The 8950-nt window shown below is 39.7% G+C and overlaps 1 protein-coding gene across 1 annotated transcript in view; it reads right to left on the bottom strand.

Moving 5' to 3' along the window:
• The window catches only part of WRNIP1 (Werner helicase interacting protein 1), a gene marked incomplete at its 5' end in the record, with an annotated part of 15549 nt that continues 6599 nt past the window's right edge, over window positions 1-8950 (bottom strand). The window contains 4 exons of the mRNA XM_009587187.1: window positions 1-508; window positions 998-1077; window positions 1933-2088; window positions 7175-7404. Of these exons, the coding sequence (XP_009585482.1) occupies window positions 233-508; window positions 998-1077; window positions 1933-2088; window positions 7175-7404 (742 nt within the window). The remainder of the gene's footprint in view (window positions 509-997; window positions 1078-1932; window positions 2089-7174; window positions 7405-8950) is intronic.

Below are 8950 nucleotides of genomic sequence, written 5' to 3' on the forward strand. Positions count from 1 at the left end.
AGCACTATACTGATAAAGCTTATTTTTGCATTTTTATCCTGCCTAACTGCAATTCTTTACAAAACACCTTTAGAATAACAGCAGTAAAACCAGAAGGGTAAGAAAGTATCTGAAAGGCTCAGTGGCTTAACACTTTCAGCCACAGTAATAGATGGCTGAAACTGCAAGGGGAATTTCCATCCTAGTACAAATGTATCAGTCATAAAATCAAAACCCATTCCAAGCAAGGCAGTCACGTTTTTCGTTCCTTGAAGAAGTCTGTTCCTTTCAACTCTTGTGGTAGATAGTCCTGCTCTACAGGTTCCTTGTATATCGGATTATATTTATAGCCTTTACCATAGCCCAAGTCCTTCATGAGCCTTGTTGGGGCATTTCTCAGGTGCAGTGGAACAGGTGGCAGAGGTCCCGTGTGCATTCTCAGACATTCTTTGACATTGCTATACGCCCTGTATATCTCTATAGACTTCGGTGCTCTTGCAAAGTACACTACACATTGTGCTAGAATGACCTGGAAACAAGAAAAGGGAAAATGTTAAATGACTTCCTTTAAGCTCTTTGGGAAAAGGCCTGTTATTCAGGTTGTTTGTGTAGCATGACAGGGATTATGTTTTTAAACTGACCTCTGCCTGCTACTATAGTATGAACATTATTATTTAACAACAACACAGCTCTTCATGATTTTCACTACTCAAAAGGAATAGCTACTTTAGAATATCAGAATATATTATTTTATTTATAGAGAAAAAAAAATGGACAGAGCAAAATGACCTTAGTTCACATACCACATTTTAACAATAAATATGCAGTGAATTTTATTTCAAACGACAATGTCTATTTTAAGAGCTACGATGTTGTTTTACTTGTCAAAGATGGGGTGTGCTGAATGAACAAGTAACTAAATTTGCCTTGTCCTTGCAATCTCTGTTTCTTTTTATAATTACAGATAGGTTTTAGAGTTTGCAGTACTTTCAAATCAGTGAATTAATGAAGCCTTTACCTCACATTCTGGCATTCCAATAAAGTGACAGCCTTGATAAGCAGCAACTGCTTGTGTTAAAGCCAGAGGATCTGCCAGCCCTACAAAAAGAGATCAAATAAAAGCAGGTTAAATTCAGTTCACTTTAGTTACTGTCTCTCTTTTTTTTTTTTTTCTTCTTTTTTCCCCCCTCCTGTAAGATGGAAGGTTATCCATGTACATTTCAAAGTTGCTTTTTCAGATGTTGGAACTTCTGGTACAATACTTTGCAGTACATAAGATATACTCCCTCCATCCACAGCCCTCCTTCTTCTGCCTCCCCCCAAAAGAAAGGTCTAAATTATGGGTATGATTTTCAGACTGAATCTGTTGCCACACGGTGGCAGCCTGAGCAGTAGCTGCCCGTGTATGATTCACTTACTTTTTGGAATTGAGAAAGAAATGGGGAAATACTGCTATACAGACATAGCTTCCCCAGATCTCGTAACTCTTCACCCATCACATACGTGCCAAAATTGTTGCTGCATCTGTTACTTTGGATAAGTCAATCAAGATGCCTTACAACTAGGGAGCCAGCTATCAAATCTGCAGTTTGCAAGTCAGGGTAGGCATTCACCTTCCAGAGTCATTAAAAAAACAAACATCTCTGAAATGCCAGTAAACTTGTGTCACAAAGAATGTGTGACCTAAAATCACCAGAGTTTAAAAGAATCCATATTAATACATTGCTAAAACCTGACCTCAAAAATATTTGTTTCTCCTGCAATAGGTAATCACCACAATGACACTACATATAGGTCTCTGTCTTCATATACAAAGTTTTTGTTGGATATGGAACATTTCAGTATTTTGTACCTATTTTGCATACAGCAGTTTTGGTTTTTTCTCAAATGCCAATTTTTGGAAAGAGAAGCCTGGCAGGTCTTCATTCAACATGAAATACTGCAAATACTGACCTATATCTTCACTTGCAAACCTCACCAGCCTCCTTGCCACATAGAGTGGATCCTCACCACCTTCAAGCATTCGAGCAAGCCAGTAAAGGGAAGCGTTTTCATCCGAGCCTCTCATAGACTTATGCAGGGCAGAGATGCAATTGTAATGTTCTTCTCCTATTTAGCACAGGGGAGAAAAGAGATACACAAAACTGACAGGAGGAAATTAAATGTAATGCATTTAAGGGAACAGAATATATTTTACTAGATCACAGCAGGCAACACAACCTGCTTTTTCAAGTTCTTTTATGTATGCGTGATTATGGTGTACATTAATGCTTTGAACATCTTCATGCTTTGCCACATGGATCGTTCCATTAACTACATAAGCATAACAGCAACCGCAGATGAAAAGGAGGGTGTTTTTTTAAACATTGCAAGGCAAACAATTTGGTTTTGGTACCCTAATGACCTTCCCTTCAAAAGAAAAAAAATGCAGATATTTTAAGCAGTTAGGAAGAAGACTCTATATAAGTACCTCTCAATTGACAAAGAGTAAAGTATGAGCACATATAAACCACTGACCATTGCTTTCAGACACACACACAGCTCTGAGAAGACAACAGAAGAATCAGAGAAATCCAGTACTACATACCAGTGATATTTTAGAAAAAGACATTTCACATCAACTAAAACTTGAAAATAAAGTGTGCAGTAAATCAAATATGAGTTTGGTGTATTATATAGGAAAAAAAAGGAAACATTGCTGTGGATATACAGTATGGCACATTACACAGTCCGGAGGAAATAGGGTCGCAGCACACAACCCTGGCAAACCCCTAAGAAACGTTGAGTTCAGTTGTGGACACCTGCACTACTGGAAGGGTCCAGAAAACCATAAGCAGCTGAAGCAAAAAAAAACACAAACAAAACCTGAAATGCCAGACTGCTAAATAAGGAGTGGGAAGACTGAATGAATTACAAGGAAATTTTTTTTGACCTTGAAGTTTAATATAAGATTAGATATGGACTCCAAGGAGAAACAAAGCCATTCCACAGATCTTTTAGGGCTACAGTTAAAAATAGAGGGTCAACATTACAAACATTGAATGAGACCCTTTCTTCTTGCAATTTTTCTCTGTGCAGCTGGTTTTCATTCTTATGCCTTTCTTTTAATCAAACTTGTAAGAGTATTTTGCTGCAATATTGTTGTTAAACTTTCCACATAATTTGCCTTTTTTATTTTTTAAAGTGCCTGGCATTCCTTGGCTCACAGCTAAGTGTGTATTATAAAGGCAACTGGCTCCATGCATAGCCATCTGTTAGTATTTTTCTTCTTCCTACGGCTAAAAGGCTAAAAGGATTTACAGCCCAAGGGCCGCATCAGAACACATCACCGTCACTTGTAGGCCCTGCAAAATAAAAGGCCGCACGCATGAATTTGAAAACCAAAGCCCCCATACCGCTGCAATTGCTCCTTTCACAGCCAGCAAGACCTCCCTCCACCTCCCAGGTCAGAAACTGGGTCCATGTTTCTGTGTCGCTGCTCATGCTGCAGTGCGGTTCTGTGGGGAATTCAACACATGCGCTGCTGTCGTACGCGGGCCGGCAGACAGCTATTTTTGCTAGGACTCCACACAAAGAGCCCTGTGGTATGCAGCCATTGCTTGTGCCAACACAAACAGCATGTCTGTGCTCCGTCATAACACTTGAGTTAGTAGCAATAAACCCAAGCAGCTGAACTCGCATCGTCCTCTTGGAAGAGGCGTCTCTCGGTCTCTTAAAAGTAAGGAAGACGGCCTTTCAGTATCTCCAGCGGTTGCACTCGCCCAGATTTTTTTGCTGGAGTGCTTTTATACACTGTTTGGGCTAGTGTAAAGTGTCATACTTAGGAATACCAGCTGGAGAGGCAGAAGGAATCCAGCGGATAGGTTGGGACTAGAGATGCATACCTGCAGGGGACTTCAGAGTACGCAGGCTGAGAAAGGGGATAGTTTTCTCCCTTTATCTCCTTCCTCACAAAGTTAATGTTGGTGATCAAGTCATCAACATAATGACAATACTTATACACCAGACCTGGACTTCTTCAGAAAAACTGTGCAGTTGTATTTTAAATGCAGTTTCAATTAAAGGCAAAGTACAGTTACATGCACTGGACAAAGAGGTTTTATGTCTCTTTTTAAAAAATATAGTTTATCTATATTCTATGTAAGATACCAGAAGCAGTTTAAAAAAATTGGACAGAACTTCTTACAAACCTTTATTTATTAGCTCTCTCAGGCTTGTTAGCCAACATATAGATTTTTGCCTCACCAATTCAGTTGAGAGACAGATACGTGCCAACTTATCTACCACTGCTGTTCTGCATCCCGGATGCCTCTTGAAATCAAAACTCTAAAGAGTTTTTGGAATCAAAATACATTTGCTCTATGCAGTTCCCACAAAGGCAAATACCTTTCCAAAGAGAAACAAGATACTAGAGAAGGGGCTTTGTGGAGGACAGGATTTTCTAGTGTCTAATGTATACAGATGCATAAATCTTGTTGATTTATGCCCCTAAATTGCTTTATGTGCTCATGAAGAGTTTTCCAGCTAATTTGAGATGTTGATTTATCTAAAGTCTTATTGGTAGAAGACAGGGAAAAGGCCTCATTCACTGACCATAATTAATATCTGGACTTCTTAAACAATCCCTAGTTATAAGGTAGTGGGCAAAAGTAAAATCACAGTCCCCATCTACATTATTTTCTGTCTTAGCCAAAGGCAAACATCAACTGCTCATTGATAAAGGACAGAAGAAAGCCTTGGAAGAAAGACTAGAGCAACAGCATGGATAAAAAGACTTCTCATTCTGGTCCAGCAGAAAATAATAAAGCTGGCAAAAAACATCATGGTGTGAGACACCTTCTCTTTCCCCCTGCATAGAAGAGGAAGGAACAACCGTGTTCCGGATTACAGAATAAATTAACTTCAGCTTAACACATTCCCAGTCTTTACCATAACTGAAGTTATGTTACCGCATAGACAGCAAGACAAAATCCTGCAATTAGTCTCATATTTATTTTTGGTATTTGCTATTAAATCAGTGTTAGCAGAGAGACACAATATAAAGAGGAAGAAAAGACAATACAACTCTGTCTTAAAAATCTATTTGCTGTCCATCTGCAGTTCAACTTTAATTAATTTTGTTGCTGCATCATTTTCTCCAAAAATCAAAATTTAAAAAACTGCAATTAAAAGCTAAAATATGACTAAATTGTTTATTTCCTCTCACACTGCAAGGGCTGCAGGCAGCTGCTGGCAGTGAAATTTGACTAGAGCTGTTTCTTTGTCCTTCCAGCTAAAATGCATAGATTATCTGCACAAAGATCTTGTCTTTGGATGTCTGCACACAGATCTGAACAATAGCCTAATGACTGGATTACGAATAATTTCCTTCCTAGACTACTTGGTGAAAGTACATAAAAGAATGCCCAACTACAAATACTTGGCAAATTTTGCAGAAGGTGACGAAAAATAAATAATTATGTAAAATCAAAAATTCCATATTTACACAACTCTGAACACAAATCAATCATTTGGTGCTTTCTATACGAACACATTACACTCAAATGTACGCTGCTGCTATCATGATTAGACAGCATCATGTCCCTCCTCTTTATAAGGCTGAGGCACTTTGTATTAGAGGATTGTAGATTCCACCACCACAACTGTGATTCAAAAAGTATTAGCTAAAGTATGCTACAAAAATATCTTTATTTATACAGTAGCCTCTATCCAGAAGCCCCTTGTACATAAAAGGACAAACAGCTATCTCTACTATGGACAAAAGCGGTCAACCGAGACACAAAACACTCCACAGAAGAGAGAAATGTTGTAAAGGCATGTACTTGGGCAACCTGCTACTGTGACAATATCTGTGGCAGGCTCTTTGGCATTCATACAATCAAGAAAAACAGAATTTTCACTGCTCTTACCCCTCTCCGAAAATCTCTGACAAAAAAATAAACCCTACACAGAGCTCAAAGGATTTCTGTCATGGAGAAGGGGCTGACACATGCTACTTAGACTTGACACAAGTCTCAGGAAGAGGCATTCTGTGCCATCTCTAACAGAACAAATAGGTGTAGGAGGGCTGGGAGCAATGGACACAGACAAGAGTTTTGCGTGACAGTGGCCACAAGGCGACAGCAAACACACAAGGGACCTACATGGCGCAACAGACTCATACCAGTAAACCGGTCAGATTTTCCGCTTCCTCCTAATCATGACTTCTTTCTGCCACAAAATTTTTCTTCTCCCTCTCCCTGCCTACCCTCGACTTCTCAACTGCCATCATATCGATATCTACCCAGCTGACTTTTTCCTGACAATGAGCCATCATTTCCTCTTTGTAGCAAGAAGGCCGTAAGCAGGCACATACGTTACAAACAACCTCGAGAAATCTCTCATCACAGGTTTTGAGCATAATTGAGTTAATTGAGCATATCAGATACAGTGGCAAAACAAAAATTAATCACTTCTCCAAACACTGCTTGGCATAATCATTTGATACTATACTGCACAGTGATTCAAGTATTGCTGAAGAACTAGCATATGCATTCAAGGGGATTCACCTAATCTCTAATATTCACTCTTCGATTTGTAATCCTCTCACGTAAAAAGTTATAGTGGCCAACTATTGTGAAGCCTAACATTGCCAAGTCACAAACTTAGCAAGAGGGGTTATCACATTAAGGAAGACTTAAATGCAATTAGATTTATGTGACCTGCCCTAAGCAAGCTACAAAATTCATTACCTTCAAAGGCAACTCTAAAAATAAGACAAACTGCTCACGTTTTCACATAACATATTGTTGTGAATGTGAGCATTTCCAAGACTTTCAAAGGAGTAAAAGTGCATTGGAAGATTTCCAATCCTCCAAGAACAAATCTCCTCATCAAAATACTTCTCTCTCTTTACATTGCAACCCTCTTAAAAGATAATATTCTAAAAATGTCGAAGAACAAATAATTTCACCATTCAACTGTTTGCAGGGCAGCAAACATGTCTCTCAGCTAACCTACACCTCTCAAGTGGTAAGAGGAAATCCTGTTTAGAAGGAATTTCTGGATGAGCCTGCTACACTGTAAAGGAAAAGTAATTTTTAGGCCAAATTTCAGTACAATCACTGTTTCACCAGAGCAACTGGTATGAAAGGGGGAGAAGAAACAGAAATTATAGAACCCATCAGCTCTTGAGAATGCTGCATCAGGTACTCACCTGCTCGGTCATATAGGATGTGAGATCGCTGTAGCCCTTCCTTTACATGCTCTTCTGTTACCAGAATGCCATCTGCAGAACCACCTTTGGGAATATTCAAAGCAGTGGTCTTCCCCACTGCTAATCTGGCCTGAACTGCTAACTGGAGCCCATTCAGTCCAGTCCTTGCATCACCGTCGCAAAGGTAGGCTAGTGTATTTAGAGCTTTCTCCTCTATGTACACGGGGAATCTGCAACAGAATAACCATATACTGTTAGCCTTCATCACGCTCCTCTCCTTGTGTATTATACTAGAGATGGCATTTGTTTACAAAGTTTCAGAGGCAGCTGGGTTTAAGTATTGTTCTTAATTCATTCTGTCACGATTAAGCATTGCAGAGCCTGGGAGAACACTGTGGGACCTGACCCCTCCTCCTCCTGCCCCAATGCACGTTAAATACAATTGCACATGAAAAAGGTAGGGCATGAGCTCTCATCTTAACCCCCTTATTTTTCCTCATCTCATCAAGTTCAGTGGAAACTATGGTTAGGGTTATGCCAGAGTACAATTCTGGTACAGCCAGTTGAACTTTACAAGGTTTTACTCTGTCAGTATTTCATAGCTAGCACTTCAAATTCCTTGTTGGAAGGACAATGAAAAGGTAGGAAGCTATCTAAATGTACATGAGAGAATATAGTGAGGTATAAAGTAACTAGCATGAAGTTTTAAACTAACAACCAACAGTAAGAGCTGCTATCAGATGTTCTTTTAAAAGCAACAACTGGAAGGATTGTTTACGTTGTAAAGTATATATGCATCCTACATGCTTTTTTTTTAAATGGTAATAGGTATTACAACTTAGTCACTGGGGTACAAAAAATATCTTACTAGAAAGAAAAGGCATCCCAGTGCATGCAAGTCACTGTTCTTGCCATCTATTACTCCAAGTGTGCCAGGACTATACAAACACATGAAAAATGCCAAACTCCAGTGAACACACAATCTAAATGAACAAGATGGGAAGATTTGAGACATGCAGCAACAGATCTGCTGAATCTCATAGCGGGTCTATGAAAAATCTGGGAAAGTAACAAAGTCCTCCAGCTCTTTCTCCAGGTTTTCATCTGCTGGGCTGCAGATGCCCACTGTTGGGGCACATGCAAACCAACTCACCTCTGCACATTTCATATGCATACTTTTGAGGATTTGACCCTCAAACTTTAGTTACATAGATAAGGTAATTGCTAAGGTGTTCGCCACGCAGAGGTACAACTAATTTGATTTGGAAACAGCAGCTAGTGGGGTTAAAGCATGGCATAAGTAATGGCCCTAACTTAGCCATTTCTAGTAACTGGGCTGAAAATCAAGAGTGACATGTACCAGTGGGGTTTAACGCACAGAGCTTGGCGTGAGAGGCAATTTCTTACTGAAGGCCTTGTGTGCCAAAAAATTAAGGATTCACAACAGCCCTGCACTTTGTTCACCAGAAAGATTTATTACTGTTATTACCAGTGGTATACAAAAAGGCAATGCCAGGGTTCCCAGACACACGTATCCACTAATCTTCATTACTTGCCTCCTCTTCCTCCTTGCAAACCCACTTTGCACTTGTCACACAAAAGAAGAAGACCGTAGGTGCTGCAAAAACTTCAACAGTCAGTATTTGAGCCCTCTCATGCCCACACGTGAGAGGGAAAAGCTTGTAGAGCTGCAATTTTAATCCACAGCACTGCAAGTGAAGGCCAACAAATGTCTTCTAGGGCTATAACCCATGCTGCAGAGAGTAGGCAGCAGGA

This window comes from Fulmarus glacialis, unplaced genomic scaffold (genome assembly GCF_000690835.1).
Source record: "Fulmarus glacialis isolate BGI_N327 unplaced genomic scaffold, ASM69083v1 scaffold33291, whole genome shotgun sequence".
Lineage (NCBI taxonomy): Eukaryota > Metazoa > Chordata > Aves > Procellariiformes > Procellariidae > Fulmarus > Fulmarus glacialis.